The sequence below is a fragment of the Sardina pilchardus genome, chromosome 4 (assembly GCF_963854185.1).
Source record: "Sardina pilchardus chromosome 4, fSarPil1.1, whole genome shotgun sequence".
NCBI classification, from domain to species: Eukaryota; Metazoa; Chordata; class Actinopteri; order Clupeiformes; family Clupeidae; genus Sardina; species Sardina pilchardus.
The window spans coordinates 35100923-35123422 of record NC_084997.1 but is presented as its reverse complement, the minus strand read 5'-3'; the positions used below and the strand labels follow the sequence as shown (position 1 = coordinate 35123422).

The following is a 22500-nucleotide window of genomic DNA, read 5'->3' as shown; positions in this document are numbered from 1 at the left end:
TCCGCGTCCAGGTCTTCACACGCTGGTGCCGTCTATGTTCAGCTCTGGAGAACACACACACACACACACACACACACACATACATACACACACACACACACACACACACGGTTGGTTTTTGTTTATGTTAAGCACATTGGATGACCTCTGTGTATGAAATGGGCTATATAGATAAACTTCACTTGACTTGACACACACACACGTAATTACATACAAAGTATCAGATAAACAACAACACACACTCTCTTTCTTTTTCTCTCTCTCAAACACAAACACAAACACACACACACAGGCTTACGTTGTGCTGGTGCTGTCTTCATTGGCATTGTCTCGCCGTGTGAGCTGCTTGTAGAAGAAACTACTGAAGACATGGCACCTCTCCTGCAAGTCCTTAGGAGTCTTCTCAGCCAGGAGGTACCTACACACACACACACACACACAAAGTTAATTACTAATAATTTAGAGTCTGTCTCCACCAACACCAACAGACACCTACCAAAGACAGCAATCATATGCCCACACATATCACTACATACTGTAGTCCTCCTGACACACACACACACACACACACACACACACACTAGGTGTGTTGACATAGGAAGGAGACTGGAGCACACTGATCTCACTTGTAGTCTTTTATTGGTGCAAAGAAACTAACGTTTCGACACTATGTGTCTTCTTCAGAGTCATCAGAGTTAGGTGTGTTGACCTACTTGAGGTAGAAGTCGATAATGACATCATTGAGGAACTGTCCGCTGTCCAAACATTCTAAGTCTTCTGTTGTCACGGCGATGGACCCTTTACAGGGTGGCGGGGGGAACTGGATCAACCTGCAGCAGAGACAGAGAGAGAGTCAGCACACACACACACACACACACACACACACACACACACACACACACACACACACACACACACACACACACACACACACACACACACACACACACACACACACACACACACACACACACACACACACACACACACACACACACACACACACACACACACACACACACACACACACACACACACACACCTTACAGAAATGACAGGTTTCTGGCCAACAGTTGTAATATTCCAGAATAACGGACATACAGTACCCTCCAGAATTATTGGCACCCTTGGTAAAAGTTGACTAAAAATAGGTCTAAAAAATAATCTTTAGGTGATTTATTGTACTCCCACAATGAAAACAATGAGGAAAAATATACCCTGCAAGGGAAGCAAATTTATTCTGAGAAAAAGGAAAATCTCATAAAGAAATAAATGTTTTTAATACAAACACGTCACTCACATTTATTGGCACCCCTACTTGTAATACCTTCTTAAACCTCCCTTTGTCAATAAAACAGCATGTAATATTCTTCTCTGACACCCCATAAAGATTGAGAATACAAAGTAAGGGATTTAAGACCATTCATCTTTACAAAACCTCCCCAGATCGTCCAGATTGCTAGGCCCACACTTGTGCATTCTTATCGTTGACTCATCCCACTGTTTTTCTATGGAGTTTAGATCAGGGGACTGCTATGGCAATGTCTGAAGCTTGATTTTGTGTTCAGTAAACCATATTTGTTTTGATCTGTGCATTTGTTTTGGTTCATTGACCTGATGAATGATCCAATCATGACCAACATTTAGGGCCTTGGCAGAGATTGTTTGATTTCCTTTGAAAATGTTCAGGTTTTTCTTGGTGTTCATGATGCCATGCACCTTAATTAGGTTCCCAAGGCCGTTGGGAATTAAAACAGCCCCACAATAGTACAGCCCCTCCACCATAATTCTGATTAGGCATGGGGTTCTTTTTAGTATAGTCATTCTTCTATGTACGCCAAAGACACCTTAAGTGTTTTTAGCAAAAGAGCATAATTTTATTTTCATCTGACAATAGACCACACTCCCAGACATGTCATGGTACCATTCAGTAACTCCTGCCATTTACATTGTTCATTAAATGACTCTACTGGCTTTAACCTGACATGCTGTCTAAATAATCTATTAGCAGTGAGGTCACTTTTGAAGATTTTTTGGGGGGACTTGGTGACCCCAAGATGATAGCTTTGTCTATAACTCTCAACAGTGGTTCTTATGGATTTTTTTGCCTATCATACCATCCTCCATACTGTGCGTGGGAGCAAAATAGCCATGGGTCTTTGTCCAAGCATGTTTGCCACATTTCCAGATGATTAGAACCTTTTAGTCATCATTTTAACTGGAAATATAGGCATTTTCAACAAAATACCTAGTTTCCATAGATATTCTCTTACTTACAAATGTCAACACAATTTCTTTTTATTTCAATTTAGTGTATTCTCTTGTCTCTCCAATGTTGAAAAATGACTAGAGGATTTAGCCTCTGAGTGACTTCATTTTCATACCATAGTGAAAAAGAACGTCATGAACTTCTTCTGAAAGTTCACAGACACTCTGATTTACTTTAAAACGTTGCATTTACATAGGAAAATGCTCCTGTTAAATGTTGTACATAATATGTTTCAGGGGTGCCAATAATTGTGAGCAAGCTGTTTTTGTTAAAAATATTTATTTCTTTATGAGATTTTCCTTTTTCTCAGAATAAATTTGCCTGCCTTGCAGGGTATATTTTTCCTCATTGTTTTCATTGTGGGAGTACAATAAATCACCTAAAGATTATTTTCTAGACCTATTTTTAGTCAACTTTTACCAAGGGTGCCAATAATTCTGGAGGGTACTGTATAACAAATCTGCCAGACATGTGTCATAAATATCCATATATTTGCCTATAAAATCACAACTATATATTTCAACAATGCAATTTATCAAGCGTACTCACAGCATAGGCTGACTAATTAATTCATTAATGTAGCATATTTTCCACCTGACATTCTGTTAATTTACATTTTTTTCTGCCAGATATCTACAGGTGAAAGCGGCGCACACACACACACACACACACACACACACACACACACACACCTGCGTGTCGGCCCACGGTGTTTGTATGGGACCCACTCTGGACCTGGCTTGGTGACGCGAACAGAATACCTCCCCTGATGACGACTGTGCAGCAGAGTGTAGATGGACTCCTGTCACACACACACACACACACACACTATGTTAAGGGCTGTTTTATCTCATGCTACCCATACACCAGAAGAATCTTCCCAAATCTCACCAAGTCTTCTGACGTAAGGATGGCTTTAGTCAGTATAGTCTCAATAGTGTGTGTGTGTGTGTGTGTGTGTGTGTGTGTGTGTGTGTGTGTGCGCATGCGTGCGTGTATATATAGCTTTAGTCAGCTTTAGTCAGTACAGTCTCACAGCGACTGATCGTCTGAGTGGAGGCTGTTGAAAAACTGTGTGTTGAGCGGCGTGTGTGTGTGTGTGCATTGTGTGTGTGTCCTGCACAGCGACTGACCGTCTGCGTGGCTGCGGAGGCCTGCGCCTCGTCCTGCGCGGCGGGCGGCGTGTGTGTGGGCGAGCGTGTGTGTGTGTGTGTGTGTGTGTGTGTGTGTGTGTGTGTGTGGGCGGCGTGTTGCGGCGCGAGCAGGCGCAGCAGGTGTGTGTCCCCGGCCGTGCGTAGCGCCAGGAGCGACTCGTCCGCCTTCAGCGGCGACAACAGCTGCTGGTTGCCATGGCGCAGCCCCACGATGTCCATCACCGAGGCCAGCAGCGCCTGCTCCACACGCAACACACACTCGTGCAGGTACAGACACACACACGCGCTGTCCTCGTCTGGAACACACACACACACACACACACAATGATCAGATAACATACACAGAGCAACACACACTCGTGCAGGTACAGACACACACACGCACTGTCCTCATCTGGAACACACACACACACACAAGACTGGATTTGTCTATGAGAACAGTCAGAGACAGAGAGCTTGAGCAGGGGGCGGGACTTCACCTGGGCATGTCCCAAGCAGGATGATTGACAGGTCAGTGCGCAACTGCTGAGCCTGTTCCTCAGACACCCACAGCAGGAGCACAGAGGAGGGCGGGTCTTCCCCCTGCTTGACCAATCCTTTGCTCTGGAGCTCCTGTCCGTCCAACAGGCTGTAGGTGCAGAGCTGGGAGGTCTCCATGTCAATGGTGATGCCCTCTCCCAAGGAGTCTGGGGGAGACAGGAAGGAACGTTAGCTGTGCATCCCTCAGGGCTCTTCTCATTCCTCTCTTTCTCCATCCTCCCTTCTTTCCTTCCTCGCTCCTCCGGCTCCTTCCCACTGATCTAGAAAGCATACTGGATAGACTATCCCATTGTTGCCGCCCCATCATTCTTTATCTAGATCAGTGCTGGGAATAAGCCGGAGGACCGAGGAAGGAAGGAAAGGAGGAGAGATAAAGAGACGAATGAGAAGAGCCCTCAGTCTCCTGACAGTCCTGCACCACCAAATACACAGGCAGACAGGCTCACCCAGCAGTGGGAATGTGATCCTCTCTTCTGTGATCTGGGGAGGAAAAACAAACATGGGCTGAGTGATAAACCTTGACAAACACATACATACACACACACACACACACACACACACACACACACACACAGAGTACAGCATAGCCATAGTGAGTCACTGATGCGAGAACCAGTGATGTAACTAGAAGGATAGTCGACCCAAAGACATCTCGCAAGAATGGTAAAGCCTTAACTTGTCAGCAGATACAGCTCTTTGGAGATATAGCTCTCTGGAGCCTCCACAGCAAAAGCATTTTCAAGTGTAAGTGACTGCACACTTTAAATACCTGAAACTGCATAGAGCACCTTTAACAAGTGTAAGCGATTGCACACTACACCTTTAAATACCTGAAACTGCATAGAGCACCTTTAACAAGTGTAAGCAATTTCACACTACACCTTTAAATACCTGAAACTGCATAGAGCCCCTTTAACAAGTGTAAGCGATTGCACACTACACCTTTAAATACCTGAAACTGCATAGAGCACCTTTAACAAGTGTAAGCGATTGCACACTACACCTTTAAATACCTGAAACTGCATAGAGCACCTTTAACAAGTGTAAGCGATTGCACAATAGACATTCAAGGGTCACAGACAAAACGATTAAACACAAACACACACAAACTATACAGCTCAAACATTAATTATAGTCCACACACACACACACACACACACACACACACACACACACTTGGGGTATGAGACCCACCCACCTCTATCTTCCCGCAGGCCAGCGCGGTGACTCCGCCCATGTGGAGGGAGGAGAAGGGCAGCTCAAACACTGAGGGCAGATGCGTCATGTCCACTCCATTCATACCAGCCGCCTGCAACACACACACATATTATGCACACATCAACACACACACACACACACACATATGCACACATCAACACACACACAGACACATGCACACATGAACACGCACATACGCGCGCACACACACGCGCACACGCACGCAGACGCACACGCAGACGCACACGCAGACGCACACGCACACACACGCACACAAACACATTAAGGCAAATTAGTCGGACATGTAATGAGTGATTGTGTGTTGTGGCGTGCAGCATCATGCCCCTGTGACTGCTCTCCTGCTAGAGTGGGCAGAGAGAGTGTTGCAGAGGCCTCACAAGCGCGCACACACACACACACACACACACACACTATACTGTACACGACTCTGCTCTCCTGCTAGAGTGGGCAGAGAGTGTTTTATCTCACGAGTAATGCAGAGAGCCACGGGAATACTATACTGTACACGGGAATACTATACTGTACACGGGAATACTATACTGTACATCACACTGACCCAACTCTACTGAGACAAGCGGCGCTCACAAGCACACACACACCCACACACACACACACACACACACACACACACACGGCATGGCATAGATATCCTCAGTTGACTGTATAATCACAGCTTTAGGCCGACAGTTGACACACCACTTCACGTGTGACACTGGCATGACTCGTGTGTGTGTGTGTGTGTGTGTGTGTGTGTGTGTGTGTGTGTGTGTGTGTGTGTGGGTGTCCATGTTCACACACTTGATTTTCATGCAGGTATTACGTATGCACACTGCTTCAATCAGACCGTGTGTGAGTGTGAGTGTGTGTGAGCGTGTGTGGGCCTGTGTGATCACATGCGTCTGCATGTTTTCCAGCATCTCACCTGCCTGCACTTGACCTGACATCATATCAGGGCCTTAGAATGGGGAGGAGGCAAGCTAGGCTGAGATTGTGCGTGCGCACGCATGTGTGTGTGTGTGTGTGTGTGTGAGTGTGTGTGTGTGTGTGTGTGTGTGTGTGTGTGTGTGTGTGTGTTCCTGTGCATCTGATTAATGGCCTGGGTATAAATATAGGACAATTTGAGAGAGTGTGTATGTGGGGATAGCTGTACACTAGCTGTATGAGTGTGTCTAGGGTGTCTGTGTGTGTGTGTGTGTGTGTGTGTGTGTGTGTGTGTGTGTGTGTACCAACCTCTGTGAGTGTGTCCATACACTGTGAGCTGCGTGTGTGTCCTTGTCTAGTGGAAGGCCCTGGAATAGCACTGTCCTCTTCATCTTCCTCACCACCACCATCATCTTCATCATCTTCCTCACCACCACCATCAGCAGCATCACCACCATCATCATCATCATCATCATCATCATCAGCAGCAGCATCACCACCACCACCATCGTCATCGCCGTTCTGAGCACGGGACTCCTCTTCATCATCACACTCCTCCTCCTCCTCCTCCTCACTGGACAGCACAACTGAGAGACAGATACACACAAATGTAAGATCTCCCTCACTCACACACACACACACACACACACACACACACACACACACACACACACACACACACACACACACACACACACACACACACACACACACACACACACACACACACACACACACACACACACACACACACACACACACACACACACACACACACACACACACACACACTTCTTCGGACTTGTGTCTGCATGTAGCATCTCTGTGTTCTACATACTGGGCTCTGACTGGCTGATGTGTGAGGGGGGCGGCTCTGATCAAGCTGCGCCTCTCCTCATTGGCTGGCTGCTCCTCAGCTGGGCTGACGAGTCGGGGGCACTTGATTGACGGCTCGTCGGCCCCGCTGTCTCCCGAGAGACGGAGCACACTCTTCCTCACGACACACTCTTCCTCCCGCATCACGCCGTTCCTGTGCTCCTCCACACGCACCTCCGTACCGTTCTCATAGCTACGCTTCCTACTCCCCTCCTGAGAGAGAGAGAGAGAGGGGGGGGAGAGGGGGAGAGGGGGGGGGGGGGGAGAGAGAGAGAGGGGGGGAGAGAGGGGAGAGAGAGGGAGAGAGAGAGAGGGAGGGGAGAGAGAGAGAGGGGGGGGGGGGGAGAGAGAGAGAGGGGGGGAGAGAGGGGGGGGGAGAGAGAGAGAGAGAGGGGGGGAGAGAGGGGGGAGAGAGAGAGAGAGAGAGAGGGGGGGAGAGAGAGAGAGAGGGGGGGAGAGGGAGAGAGGGAGAGAGAGAGGGGGGGGGGAGAGAGAGAGGGGAGAGAGAGAGGGGGGGAGAGAGAGAGAGGGGGGGGAGAGAGAGAGGGGGGGGGAGAGAGAGAGGGGGGGAGAGAGGGGAGAGAGGGGGGTAGAGAGAGAGAGAGGGGGGAGAGAGAGGGAGAGAGAGAGAGGGAGGGGGGGGGAGAGAGAGGGAGAGAGAGGGAGAGAGAGGGAGAGATGGGGGGAGAGGGAGAGAGAGGGGGGGGGGGGAGGGAGAGAGGGAGAGAGAGAGGGGGGGGGAGAGAGAGAGGAGAGAGAGGGGGGGAGAGAGGGAGAGAAGGGGAGGGAGAGAGGGGAGGAAAGGAGAGAGATGGAGAGAAAGAAAGAGAGGGAGAGGGGGAGGAGGGAGGGAGAGAGGGAGGAGGGATGGAGAGAGAGAGAGGAGAGAAGTCCATTAGCCTTATTTGTCATTTCCACAGCTCCAGGCAAATAGCACTGATAGGCTATGATGAGGAAAATAAGGACAACTAGTGAAGTTAAATCACTTGCATACTTATATTAAGCTAACTCAAACTTAAACTAGAACTTCTACAATGTCTTACATTCTACCTATTCTTAACACATATTGCAGATAATCAGCATAATCAAGAAGAAACTGATTATTTGATTAGAGACTATTTTTGTGATCGTTTGAGGCCAAAATTGAGATCGAAATCGACATTCCATTAATTGCACAGCCCTTGTCTGTCTGTCTGTGTGTGTGTGTGTGTGTGTGTGTGTGTGTGTGTGTGTGTGTGTGTGTGTGTGTGTGCCCACCTCCGGCCGTGCGTCCTCTGCTGTAGGGATGCGTGCGGATGTGGTGGGCCCCCTCAGGTGTCTGCATCAGGGAGTTTATCCTCGACAACGTGAGAGACTTTGACGTTCTGAGAGAGCTGGTTTGAGTTTAACTGAATGAACAGGTCTGGGCGTCTCGGAAGAGACTGCTTTGGATCTGACACACTCACAGACCTCGGGGTTCTGGTCAGCGTTCTAGTCTTAGTGGGGTCCAATCTAGCCGGTTCCGATGGGCTATTGACTGGCTTGGACTGTTGTGAGTGATTGGATTCTGACCTGGAGGAATTGACTGCTTTGGGCTGTTCTGAGTCTGCTGGTTTGGACCTTAAAGAATTGACCATTTTCAGCTTGGATGAACTGGCATGTGTTGGCTGGGGATCATCATCATCACGTCTCCTTCGGTGATCGGCTGGTTTGGGCTGCGAATCCTCGGACCTCCTTCGGTGATCGGCTGTTTTGGGCTGCGGATCCTCATACTTCTTACGGAGATCAGCTGGTCTGATGTGCACGTCATCACGCCTCCTTTGGGGATCGGCTGGCTTGGGCTGGGGGATCATCGCTCGTCCTTCGATTATCGGCTGGTTTGGGCTGCCGCCTTGGCGTCTGGCTCTCTCTCCGGCTCTTCTGGGATTGGCTTGCGGACAAATGGCCACACCCACTCTGTTGCAGGTAGCGACGCCCATGTTCAGTCTTCAGGACATCTTTGAGAACCAACCGCAGTTCTCGCCTACACACACGTACACACACACACACACACACACACACACACACACACACAACCATCAGTAAACATAAATGCGGACTTCAAACACACACATGTTGGGGGCGCTGTGGCGCAGCAGGCTACAGCGCTCGTGCCATGTACGGGTCCAGGTGCCCACGGGGATCCAGGTTCCAGTCGACATGCGGTCATTTCCCGATCCCACCCCATCTCTCTCTCCCACTTACTTCCTGTCTCTCTCACTGTCCTATAATATAGCATATTTTTCACCTTAATCAACACACACACAAACATACAAATGATGGCAGCTGACACACACACACACACACACACAACTGAGCTTCGTAAACACACATTGTTCAATCCACTACCGACCATTTCACCGAAATCCAGAGACGTTGAACAAAACACTTGGTTTCTGTAATGTAATACACCCTCAACCCACCAACACAAAACACACACACATTTTGCTCCATCAATAATGGGTTCATAGGACATCACATCTAACATTCAAATCTTAACAGTAGCCTCACTTAACAGTAGCCTCACTTCTAGTAACATACATACTAACATGCACATGTGTATATATTAAACACACAAACATTCTTACATGGACATGCAGAAACTCACAGGCACATTGAATCCATCGTATGTTCTACATATTCTGACAGAGAGCAACACAGTCAATCGCCACCAAAAATATTTACACACTGTCAGCCAATCACACAGGAGAATGTGTGTGTGAGCCAAGCAGCTGCTGGGGTCACTGATAAGCGTGTGTGTGTGTGTGTGTGTGTGTGATGTGCGTGTGTGTGTGTGCGTGAGAGAGAGAGAGACAGAGAGAGAGTGTGTGTGTGTGTGTGTGTGTGTGTGTGTGAGAGAGAGGTGTGTGAGTGGAGAGAGAGAGAGAGAGAGAGAGAGAGAGAGAGAGAGTGTGTGTGTGTGTCTCTGATAAGCAGATGCACTTGAAGTGTAATGCAATGCCAGCACATGCGCACTCGAGCACGCATGCACGCACACACAAACACACACAGTGAACAAAATACATTCAGATCATTAAATCTCTGGCAATCTCATGGAAAGAGATACTCATGGATTAGTATTTCAATTTTTATTATCATTTGATTCTTTCTAACCAGGGACTGAAAACAGAATGATTTTCATTTTGGTTCGTTCTGAACAACACACATTGTTTTTTTTTTTCATTCCCGTTTCAGTGAAAATAGCATGTTAACTTAACAAGCTAAATTGCTTTTGTTCTCGTTTTAGCTAACGTTCTTCCAAAAATGTTGTTTGCTTCCGGTTTTTGTTGTTTTGAACCGTTTTCTAATACCTGTTTGTAACTTTGCCAATGAATGTGTTCCCTATCCAAATATCTATTTCATAAATTCATATCATTTACATGAGGACAAAGGACATTAGTGAGTGAGCCAACCCTTTTAAGGGTTTGTACATGTGGGGCAAGTGTTCCATAAACATGCCTCTTTATAGTCTTTTACTTTCACCACCATCTGTGAAGATGAATCACAATGCCAGAGACACGGCAGGGCAGAGACCAGCTCCACTCCACAGCAACACACACTGAAACAGCAACACACACGCTGACTGAAGGGCGCCATCTGGTGGCTTAATAACTATAGCACATATGATGTGTCTCAGGCCAAATAATGACATGAATACAACATTGATTAGTTCATTCACTCGCTCATCAACACAAGAGCTCTAGAGCTGGCCTCATACAGGACTCAACACATGAAGACTCAACGCGTGAGCTCTAAAGCCTCCTACAGGACTCAACACATGAAGACTCAACACATGAAGACTCAACACGTGAAGACTCAAGGCGTGAGCTCTAAAGCCTCCTACAGGACTCAACACATGAAGACTCAACACACGAAGACTCATCAACACGTGAGCTCTAAAGCCTCATACAGGACTCAACACATGAAGACTCAACACATGAAGACTCAACACGTGAAGACTCAACACGTGAAGACTCAAGGCGTGAGCTCTAAAGCCTCCTACAGGACTCAACACATGAAGACTCAACACACGAAGACTCATCAACACGTGAGCTCTAAAGCCTCATACAGGACTCAACACATGAAGACTCAACACGTGAAGACTCATCAACACGTGAGCTCTAAAGCCTCATACAGGACTCAACACATGAGGAAATAAGGACGTCCCTAGAGGAGAGGCATCAGAAGAACAGAAAGCCATTCACTCTCTTTCCAGATTAAGATGAAAACCAAAGTTCTGACTCAATCAACCATCAACGCATCTGCTTCATTCAGACTCTGTTTGCTTCAAAAGCCACTGTCATTTTGGCTATATATGAAAAAAGCATGTATGACTGTGCTTGCTGTTTTGACCATGATGAAGGCATAACGAGCACCTAAACGTTTGCTGGTTTTGACCATGATGAAGGCATAACGAGCACCTAAACGTTGCTGTTTTGGCCATGATGAAGGCATAACGAGCACCTAAACCATGATGAAGGCATAACGAGCACCTAAACGTTGCTGTTTTGCCATGACGAAGGCATAACGAGCACCTAAACCATGATGAAGGCATAACGAGCACCTAAACGTTGCTGTTTTGGCCATGACGAAGGCATAACGAGCACCTTAAACCATGATGAAGGCATAACGAGCACCTAAACGTTGCTGTTTTGACCATGATGAAGGCATAACGAGCACCTAAACGTTGCTGTTTTGCCATGATGAAGGCATAACGAGCACCTAAACCATGATGAAGGCATAACGAGCACCTAAACGTTGCTGTTTTGGCCATGACGAAGGCATAACGAGCACCTAAACCATGATGAAGGCATAACGAGCACCTAAACGTTGCTGTTTTGGCCATGACGAAGGCATAACGAGCACCTAAACCATGATGAAGGCATAACGAGCACCTAAACGTTGCTGTTTTGGCCATGACGAAGGCATAACGAGCACCTAAACCATGATGAAGGCCATTAACGAGCACTCGAACATTGGTCTTAATAGCAACATTATGCATCGGAGGTCTGACTGTGCGACCAACTTTGGTTCTTTGTTGGAATGCTTCGGGCTTGAAGGCAACCAGGAAAACCAGAATGATGGAGATTCCTCTGGCTTCCCCCACGTCAGCCAAATGTCAGCCGCAATGACACAAGTGCCCAGTCATATACTAGCACACATGCTTTCTACCGGTGTCCATATAACATACCACACTTAGCATCAGGGAGCCTAGCACACATGCTTTATACCTGTGCAGGAGTGGGCAACTGTGTGCAAATGTGGCATCGTTTGTAAACTGTTGGGAAAGCTGGACTGAAGCCATAGCTGGCATCCAGGCAAGTTTATGAGGATCTTTGTTGTTCTAATAGAGGAGAACAGACAGCATCGGATTGGCATTGGCATCAGCAGACACTCAAGGATGAGGGCATTGGGGCATGGGGCATGGGGCATGGGGCATGGAGTGTGCTTGGGCACGGCACTGAACCCCACACAGTGCCTGATGTGGTATGGCAGCCCCTGCCATCAGTATTTGTGTGTGTGTGTGTGTACGTGTGTGCGTGTGATTGGGTGAATTTCAGGCGTGACACTCTTAAGCGTTTTGCCTGCGTTTTCAGGAGCTCTCATCTGACCCCCCCCCCCCCCCACCACCACCACCCCCCGCGTGTGATTGGCTCTCACCTGACCCCGCCCTGCGTGTGATTGGAGGAGGAGGTGCCATTCAGGTGCACCGAGGTCTTGGGGCAGGAGCCTTTAGCAATCTGGGTCCAGTGCACCTGAGAGAGAGAGAGAGAGAGAGAGAGAGAGAGAGAGAGAGAGAGAGAGAGAGAGAGAGAGAGAGAGAGAGAGAGAGAGAGAGAGAGAGAGAGAGAGAGAGAGAGAGAGAGAGAGAGAGAGAGAGAGAGAGAGAGAGAGAGAGAGAGAGAGAGAGAGAAGAGAAGAGAAGAGAAGAGAAGAGAAGAGAAGAGAGAGAGAGAGAGAGAGAGAGAGAGAGAGAGAGAGAGAGAGAGAGAGAGAGAGAGAAGATAAGGGTGATTAAATGATTTGTAGTGCAGGGGTGGCTTCCAAATTGATTCAGCTCCATCTGCTCAATACAAACTAATCCCATGCTTTGTCTCCACTCTAGACGAAGAGTCCAGTGCAGCCTCCTACCAGGCTTCTGTATCACACTGACCTCTAACAGGCTTCTACATCAGCACCACATCACACAGCACAGCTAGAAACCAAATCTCAACATTGTATTTGCATTTGTATTCTACTGTCTGATTAACACACTAAATGTTTGTGAGGAACTGGTGCTCTTCGGTATTTGAGCGTCTCAACATACATAGCTGTGCATCCAACCTCTGGAACAGTTCTCTAATAAACATCATGCGATATCCATTATCAGCACAGGGCTTCCTCTGAGTGTCAATATCATGTGACACAGCCTCCAGCAGCAGGAGGGGCAGAGGAATGCATATGGGGTATTGTGCACTATCCTGGAGGGGCAGAGGAATGCATATGGGGTATTGTGCACTATCCTGGAGGGGCAGAGGAATGCATATGGGGTATTGTGCACTATCCTGGAGGGGCAGAGGAATACATATTATGGGGTATTGTGCGCTATCCTGGAGGGGCAGAGGAATACATATTATGGGGTATTGTGCGCTATCCTGGAGGGGCAGAGGAATGCATATGGGGTATTGTGCACTATCCTGGAGGGGCAGAAGAATGCATATGGGGTATTGTGCGCTATCCTGGAGTTGTCTACTGCAGTGTTTCTTAAACTGGTGTGGGTCGGGACTCGGAACCCAAAAGTGGGTCGTGGAACCGTTCTGAGTGGGTCACAGAGCTTGTGTTGAAAAAGAATGGCCCATTTAAAATGTCACCCTATCAGATCTAATGCAACAGAGTGGCCCATTAAAAATGCTACCCTATCAGATTTAATGAAAAGAATGGCCCATTTAAAATGCTACCCAATCAGACCTAATGAAAAAGAGTGGCCCATTTAAAATGCTACCCTATTAGATCTAATGTCAGACCTTTATTTTGTTAGACTTTATTCATATTTCAGTCGTTGCCATGGACATAGACAATGTTTATGGGACAGGTCTTGTTGCATATCACTTTAGCAGTAAAATTGGCAAAACAACCCTGATCATTTAAAGTACTGATTCACTTCACTTTTTGAGGACACAAAAAGACAGGAACCCCAATGTGTGTGTGTGTGTGTGTGTGTGTGTGTGTGTGTTGTGCAGTGACTTGCTGTCATATGAGAGCATGAAACCATCAAAACTTCGAAAGGCGACATAGGAGTTGAAGACCTCGCAAATGTGCCAAACATCAGCATGTTCCAAACATCAGCATGTTCCAAACATGCACAGGCAGTCTGCATGTCTGACCACTCTCCACTCTCCTCGCCGTATCGGCTGGTGGGAGCGCTAAAATATGAGTGCGTGCACACACACACACACACACACACACACACACACACACACACACACACACCTTTGAGCAGCCATTCTCTGTTGAACTGTGTGGAATCTTATAGGGACTCTCCGTCTGGATGGAAGACAAAGGAACAGTATTAATGTGTGGTATGTGTGTTTAAGATACATAGCAAGAGAGAGAGAGAGGGAGGAAGAGGAAGAAACCAAGGAAGAGAAATACAGAAAGAGAACAAAAGAAAGAGAAAGAAAAAGAAAGGACAGAAAGACAGAAAGGAGAGAGAACATTAGTCAGTGGTTTACAACGCTGTCCTGCTTTTCCATCTGCTTTCCAGCATGTTTACTTTATCTATGCTAATGTTTACATTTTCTGACTCGACTCATATAGTCGACTCTCCCTGTGTGTTTGTGTGTGTGTGTGTGTGTGTGTGTGTGTTCTGAAATGTTTAGTTTATTTTTGATCTGGTTTCATTTACATTACATGATTAAAATAACTAGGTAGGTGGAGCTTAATTAGTATCTAGCTCTTTTTTTTATTTTACCAGAGTGTGCTAGGTATGTCTCTTCATACTGAAAATAATATCAGTTAGATTTGTTTTCTTGATATAAGATTAACAACACTTGGTTAGATAAGAAAAACATTGTTGTTTTTACATTGTATTGTAGAGCCAGTGTGTCTGTGTGTGTGTGTGTGTGTGTGTGTGTGTGTGTGTGTGTGTGTGTGTGTGTGTGTGTGTGTGTGTGTTTGTGTGTGTATAAAAGCAGCAGTAGTATTGTTATGTTTATGGTTATGGTTATGGGATCTGGCAGTGACAAAGTAGTAGTAAATTAATAGTATTAATACTAATAATATCAGCGTAGCAGGCTAGCAGCCCATCTGGTGTGTATGTGCTTAATTATATGACAAGTATGTAGAACATGTTGTCTGCTTTACTCAAAAGAAAGAGCAAGAGAGCCTGTGTATGAGTACCTGGCGGGAGGGAGGTCTATCCGGTCCTGGAGACGAGAGGGTGAGAGCCTTCCTCCTGTCCAACACCACGGACCGACGGGTGTTGTCAGAGAAACCAGCCATCATCCCAGGTCTAGAGTAACGCGAGGGCACACGTCAGGAACACAAAGACACGCAGAGAGAGTGGCAGAGACACGCACCGAGGCAGAGAGACAGGTTTCGTGCTGAATAAAAGTGTTGTTGAAAAGCGTACACGTCAACAAGTTACATTGGGTGTCTGCAACGCATTACAGTTGTCTTTGTTTACAACTTTCTGCCAACGCACGTGACTCGATATTTCGACAGAAGTCGAAGTTTACTGTCAAGTATTGCCATGTTTGTGAAATGTCAGCGTTCCGCCACATTACTTCCGGTCGCAGCCAGCGTTGACATCAACAGAACAATAAAAGGCAGACAAGAGTTCGCGCTAGCGCGTTCCCATGTCGCCCCCCTGTCCTACCCCCCCTCCCCCCGCTCCGTCGTCTACACACACCACATGAGCTGTTGGCATCAACTGCAACAACCACCCAAGGGACCCCTCTACTCTCCCACGAACACACAAACATTGGGAATCATTCGGACAAACGACAAGTGGAGAGCGCTTTGGCTTTCGTTTTCTTTCTTGAAGTAACGTTACTCACATTATGAAGTCCCTGCTACAGTCGCAGGCAAAGCATCGTCCACGGGAAGAGAACTCAGTGTTTGTGCTCTTCGTGGGCTAAAACCTTTGACGTTGAAAAGTGACTGTGATCCACTTGATGATTCCTAAACCGCCGGTGAAATGCGTGTTAATTCCGCGAATTGCACATGAGTGTTGTTGTCAATGTTTCCGTGCAACCATCTTCCGTTATTCCCAGGAAGTTAATGTATGGATCGTCCAATACCGGTAGATAAGAACCGCGATTTACTGTAGCGCCATCTAACGTTGTGGAGTAGTTCATGCGAGGCCTTCTCTCCCCAGTATCACATGGGCCTGCCTACTGTCTACAATAACTGATCCCTTAGGAGTGGCCACCATGACAATAGTGATAAGATCATAGCTACCCTCTGTACCCTTCACTCACACACACACACACACACACACACACACACACACACACGGCATCTCAGTAGGACAGCTTCAGTACGTCTTAACGTTCTGCCTCAGAAAAAGCGGAGTAATGATCTGTAACTAATCAGCTACACTACGGATTACAGCTACACATGCATGCACGCACGCATGCACACACACACACACACACACACACAAACACACACACGGCGCCCCCAAAATAGCCTATCCTCACTCTATTCTTGGACAAAGTTATTTTTTTACCTGTACACAATACCAGTTAATCCCTTGCCAGAGAGCAAAGCAGCATGTTCAATCTTCTACACCAAAGACACAGGCACACAGTGACAGCACACAGTGGTTATGTTAACTGTTTATTTGTCATTGAGCACATTTGTCAACACACCATGATTAAAAATGACACGTTGGGTTGAGATTAGATATGTAAAAATGTCAAATTAAAATATATGTGTGAAGGAGTGTGTCTGTATAAGTACATTAATTCTGAAGAGTGAGTGTGTACTGTAGGTGTGTGTTTGCATAAGTATATCCATGTTGTAGTGTGTGTGTTCTCGGCTGAAGAAAAACTTCAGGTCTGAACAGCCCCTCGATGAAGGGTTGATGTGCAGACCATCATTAACAGCTGAGAGAGAGGGGGGGAAGAGATAGATAGATAGATAGATAGATAGAGAGACAGAGAGAGAGAGAGAGAGAGAAAGAGAGAAAGGTCACGTCTGCCATGGCTAGTCTGGGGGATCTGCCATCATGAGTGACATGTCGATCCCGTCCAAGCGATGGCACAAGACTTCTGGCGGACAGCAGTGTTTGTTGACATCCCGTTACCCCAGGCAACCTGCAGGCGTGACCTTTAGCGCTTTAACCCTCAGGAAGAGCCTCCGCACGGCTGCACCGCCGTCTCAGTGGGAGGGGCCTGCGCCCCGACCCCTGGCGCATCGTCAGGGTCAGAGGTCAACATGGCTGTCTTCCCAGACGCTGAGAGCTGCTTCTGCTCACCTGAGAGAACACACACCAACACATCAACATCTGCAGAATCGTAATAACACACACACAACAACATGAACATCAACACATCTTGTGAATCTCAAGAACCCCAATGTGCCACTGAAGAGAGACGCATGCAGACATATGCACACCTCATCACTCACTGAATTCACTGAATACTGCTTTGAAAACTTGCCCTCCATTTTACATTTTCTACTCAAGCCATGTTAATCGGCCTGGGCTCTGGCCACTAAACTGATAGCTACCGGAACAAATGAAGAGTAAAATAAAATATTGCACATTTAATTCTTATTTTCTCATTCTCTAAATGTTCCTAATCATTTGCATGGGGTTCACACAAAAACAAAAACATAAATCAGACACACACACACACACACACACACACACACACACACACACACACACACACACACACACACACACACACACACACACACACACACACACACACACACACACACACACACACACACACTCACACACACTCACACACACACACTAGACATTGAAAAGGAATTGGATTATGGGGATTGAGCTAATCTGATAGATCTGGTGTCCCATTCCTGCGTAATTTAATAACCATTACAACAGAGGGCAGTGACTCCTGTTTCAGAACCCCTCTTTGTGTGTGTGAGAGAGAGAGGGATAATGAGAGAGACAAAGAGCTTGGTCAAGATTTACAATCCAGTATTAGAGAAGTTATGTCACACTATTGTAAATAGTCATTGGATAAGTAAAAATACACTGAACAAATACCCAAACACACACACACTGCTTACTTCCAGTCACTACTACCAGTTCAGAGATAAGACTATACAAAGACACATCAATATGTCTGAGCTGAGCTCATTCAAACATCATGGGAGTACAGTATGTCTTGCCACGTCATGTTGCTAGGGGGAAAATATCTTTGTCTGATTTTGGAAGTCTTAGGAGAATTCTGTTTGACCTGTTGCTCGGTTACTAAATGTCATAATGCTAAGTAGGATTCCGTGGGATGTGTTGCTAGAACACCACATTCTGTTTGGGTCTAAAGGGAGCAGAGTGTTCTGTTTGATGATCTGTTGCTCGGATGTAAGGTTCTAAAGCGGTCTTACCTTTGGCCAGACTACATGGTGTGAAGATGGGTTCCTCCTTCTGCTCCCCTTCCTGGATGGAGGCCCGGATCTTCCTCACCACGTAGATGGAGGCTGACATCAGAGAGAGGGATAGAGTTATGTCTGTGTCTGAGCACGCCATTTTAACAGCGTAAACAGTCCACTGGGTTGGTAAAATCATGTGAAATAGTATTTAGTCATGATAATGATCACCACTGTACCAGGTTACCCATGAAGATGACCTGTCCTAAATCTGAACTCTTTACGAAACAACTAAAACAGTCTTATTTTGCACTGCCTTCAATTAGTTAACTATTGTATCTAAGTTTAGTAAAATAGATTTATTTATACATCTTTATAATGTGAGCTATATATTAAGTGTGCTATAAATGTAAGATCCCCCTTCACTTAATTTTTACAGTTCTTTGCATTGCAAATTGCTATCGATTTTATGTTATCAATTGGTTAGACGGCAAAACACATTGACTAGCCACTGTGGGCTTTATGCTAACTGTCAATGTGCTAGACCTTTTCTGCCTTCAGCAGGTGCTGTGTCACGAGAGTAACCCGCCCAGCTTGTGTTTGCTTCGAGATTTGCATTTTTGACCTATTCTCATGTACTGTAGGCATATCAATGATCGACCTTCGAATTCTGCTCGAAGCAAACTAAGGAAAAACATACCGTTGCCCTATTCACAGATAGGGCACTATCAGAGCTATTCTCTGGCACTATTCTATTCTACCCACGTATCTATGGCACCAAAGGAAAATATGAAATAACGTGTCATGTCTTACCCTTTATCAAAAGTCAGACCATGACGATAGTGGTTTCTTTCTTCTTCTACTGCAAACTTTATCTATTGCACTATTGTCACACAACCGTAGCGTAGTCTTCGTCCAAACGAGTTGTTATTCAAGATGTTATGAAAGCGTTGATCAGTGGCTCATCTTCAGGAAGTAACTTTTCAGCCACGCCCAATGAGCATCACATGGTGGGCGCACAAAGGGGCTATTGGCTATCAAAATGTGCATTGGCCAATCCCGATCTAGGTAGTAAACAATCACAAGCCAATAAGCAAATGAGTGTGTTACCTAAATTGATAGTAATCCTACTTAACGTTTATACAAGTCGTTTTCATAAATTGTTTAGAAGGCTAAGCTTTGTAAGACTTTGAAACTGGGACTGGACAAATAGTAAATCTATTAACGTTTATGTTCATAGTTCAAAGCAACTTACAATCACAGCAATAAACATTCATGCTAAAATTGAAATGTAAGTATTTCAAAAAGGACTGAATCAAAATAAGTCTTTTGAGTTTTTTTGAATATCCTAAATCCATCACGAGAATGCAATCATATTCTAGCAACCAAATTGGTGTTGTCAAACACACACACACACACAGACACACACACACACACACACACACACACACACACACACACACACACACACACACAAACACTTTAAGGTCGGGCAGGATAAATGAATTTATTAATCCAGATGTTCCCTTTAAAACACTCATACAAAAATATAACAAACATTCTGTTCTGTTTAAATATAAATAGTCAGAAAACACAACTGTGTCCCATCACTGAACACAATGCAACTTTACAAAATAAACAAATGAGTGGTAGAAAAGCGTATAAAACATCCATAGCACACGTGTGTAAGGGCGGGAAAGAGAATATTAGTGCCACAAGTGAACATTGATGGAGAAAAGGTAACATCTCCCTCTGCTGGTGAAAGGTGGTAATACAGCTACAGGAACCTCAATCTGAGACAATGGAGCATTTCTCCACCTCCATTTCAGCACAGAGAGCAGCTACGGAGAGCACAGAGGGCCAAACTCTCCCAGGGTCCTAGGATGACCCCCCAGAACCACCCATGGATGCCAGGGGGCATCTGAGCCTAACGAGCGGCTGTTGCTATGGCACCTCTGGAGAAGAATACCATGATAAATAATCAGACGAATACTGTATGTGCGCGTCACACTCACTCTTCCCTTCCTTTCCTCTCTTCCAAGCTGATTGGCTCTCTCTCCCCTCCTCCTCCTCCTCCTCCTCCTCTCACTCCCCCCTCTCTCTACAGTTTCCCATTCAGTTTCTCTCTGTCTCTTTCTATCTCTCTCTCTCTCCATTTCTCTGTCTCTCTCTGTCTCTCCATTTCTCTGTCTCAGGGCCCTCTATCCTTCAGGGCCATGTCAGGGCTATAGAAGAGGATGTTGTTGTCTTCGTCGTCCGAGTCCGAGTTTGTGTCCAGGTCGTGTGTGTAGCGTACGTAGGCAGGGTGATACTCGCCGATCCGCGTCTGGTCACACAGGCGGGATGTCACTGCCAGCTGTGGAATGACACACACACACACACACACACACACACACACACACACACACACACACACACACACACACACACACACACACACACACACACACACACACACACACACACACACACACACACACACACACACACACACACACACACACACACACACACAAAGTTAGTACAAAGAGTAGGTTTCCCACAAAATGTATTCTATTGTGTGTGTGCATTTGTGTAGTCGTTACCCTAGTTTCTTGAATTTTCCCCTTGGGGATCAATAAAGTATCTATCTATCTATCATCTATCTAGTTAGTGAAATTTCCCAGGTGGGTTCTCCACATGGGTGGTGGTTAGTGAGGTTCCCCAGGTGGGTTCTACACATTGGTGGTGGTTAGTGAGGTTCCCCAGGTGGGTTCTACACATGGGTGGTGGTTAGTGAGGTTCCCCAGGTGGGTTCTACATATGGGTGGTGGTTAGTGAGGTTCCCCAGGTGGATTCTACACATGGGTGGTGGTTAGTGAGGTTCCCCAGGTGGGTTCTACACATGGGTGGTGGTTAGTGAGGTTCCCCAGGTGGGTTCTACACATTGGTGGTGGTTAGTGAGGTTCCCCAGGTGGGTTCTACACATGGGTGGTGGTTAGTGAGGTTCCCCAGGTGGGTTCTACACATTGGTGGTGGTTAGTGAGGTTCCCCAGGTGGGTTCTACACATTGGTGGTGGTTAGTGAGGTTCCCCAGGTGGGTTCTACATATGTGTGTGTGTGTGTGTGTGTGTGTGTGTGTGTGTGTGACCACCAAACAGGCCCTTCCACACCCTACATCCAGTCCCTCATACCCATGCCCACACTGCAGCAAAGTGTGTGGTTCCAGAATTGGCCTCTTCAGCCATCTGAAGATCCACAAAAAGGACCCCCAGGAGCAGGAGGACCACCATACTCGACACCGAGTGATCGCCGATGATGATGAGGATGTGTGTGTGTGTGTGTGTGTGTGTGTGTGTGTGTGTACCTTCAGGCCTGTAGTACTCAGCTGACGGTGGTGGTGGTGGAGGTGGTGTTGTTGTATTCTGGCGTTTTAAGGCATTTTAACCAGTCAAAAAAGTCTACCTAATACCTACTGGTATTTCGTATATGTGTGTGTGTGTGTGGTGACCACCAAACAGGCCCTTCCACACCCTACAACCAGTACCTCATACCCATGCCCACACTGCAGCAAAGTTTGTGGTTCCAGAATTGGCCTCTTCAGCCATCTGAGGATCCACAAAAAGGACCCCCAGGAGCAGGAGGACCATCATACTCGACACCGAGTGATCGCCGATGATGATGACGATGATGGTGTGTGTGTGTGGTGTGTGTGTGTGTGTGTGTGTGTGTGTGTACCTTCAGGCCTGTAGTGCTCAGCTGACTCCAGGCGTCCAGGCTGAACACAAAGGAGTTGGCCAGACCGTGCAGCGGCGCACTGAGCACGTGCAGTAGAGTCAGAGAAAACACTGGAGACGCTGGGTATATGGAATTATGGATCCTGAACACAGAGAGGGAGGGAGAGGGAGAGAACATGTAATCGAGCTTTGGCAATATTGTTCATGAAACTTTCAT

The 22500-nt window shown here is 46.5% G+C and overlaps 2 protein-coding genes and 1 long non-coding RNA gene across 4 annotated transcripts in view; all 3 read right to left on the bottom strand.

Annotated features, from left to right (window-relative positions):
* Nucleotides 1–16254, bottom strand: part of senp7 (SUMO specific peptidase 7) — a 19483-nt gene extending 3229 nt beyond the window's left edge. Inside the window, exons 1-15 of one of the 2 annotated variants that reach the window (XM_062535292.1) lie at nucleotides 16056–16254; nucleotides 15397–15508; nucleotides 14488–14541; nucleotides 12679–12773; nucleotides 8257–9001; nucleotides 6962–7212; nucleotides 6433–6710; nucleotides 5162–5272; nucleotides 4410–4443; nucleotides 3903–4109; nucleotides 3403–3719; nucleotides 2962–3071; nucleotides 714–830; nucleotides 299–418; nucleotides 1–44 (exon numbers count right to left, since the gene is read on the bottom strand). The exon at nucleotides 1–44 is cut by the window's left edge and continues 49 nt beyond it. In XM_062535292.1, coding sequence (XP_062391276.1) covers nucleotides 1–44; nucleotides 299–418; nucleotides 714–830; nucleotides 2962–3071; nucleotides 3403–3719; nucleotides 3903–4109; nucleotides 4410–4443; nucleotides 5162–5272; nucleotides 6433–6450 — 1078 coding nt within the window. In that variant the 5' untranslated portion in view covers nucleotides 6451–6710; nucleotides 6962–7212; nucleotides 8257–9001; ... (2 more) ...; nucleotides 15397–15508; nucleotides 16056–16254. Of the gene's footprint in view, nucleotides 45–298; nucleotides 419–713; nucleotides 831–2961; nucleotides 3072–3402; nucleotides 3720–3902; nucleotides 4110–4409; nucleotides 4444–5161; nucleotides 5273–6432; nucleotides 6711–6961; nucleotides 7213–8256; nucleotides 9002–9625; nucleotides 9695–12678; nucleotides 12774–14487; nucleotides 14542–15396; nucleotides 15509–16055 lie in introns of those variants that run through there. The other variant, XM_062535293.1, reaches the window with a different exon arrangement.
* A 572-nt stretch (nucleotides 16255–16826) lies between these two features.
* Nucleotides 16827–19540, bottom strand: LOC134077922 (uncharacterized). The gene is made up of 3 exons (XR_009938794.1): nucleotides 19381–19540; nucleotides 18586–18678; nucleotides 16827–17479 (listed from the first exon to the last, which is right to left on the bottom strand). It is a non-coding gene; the product is annotated as an uncharacterized LOC134077922 (long non-coding RNA).
* A 514-nt stretch (nucleotides 19541–20054) lies between these two features.
* si:dkey-100n23.5 overlaps nucleotides 20055–22500 on the bottom strand; it is a 22560-nt gene continuing 20114 nt past the window's right edge. The window contains exons 12-13 of the mRNA XM_062533558.1: nucleotides 22285–22426; nucleotides 20055–20923 (exon numbers count right to left, since the gene is read on the bottom strand). Of these exons, the coding sequence (XP_062389542.1) occupies nucleotides 20759–20923; nucleotides 22285–22426 (307 nt within the window). The 3' untranslated portion in view covers nucleotides 20055–20758. The remainder of the gene's footprint in view (nucleotides 20924–22284; nucleotides 22427–22500) is intronic.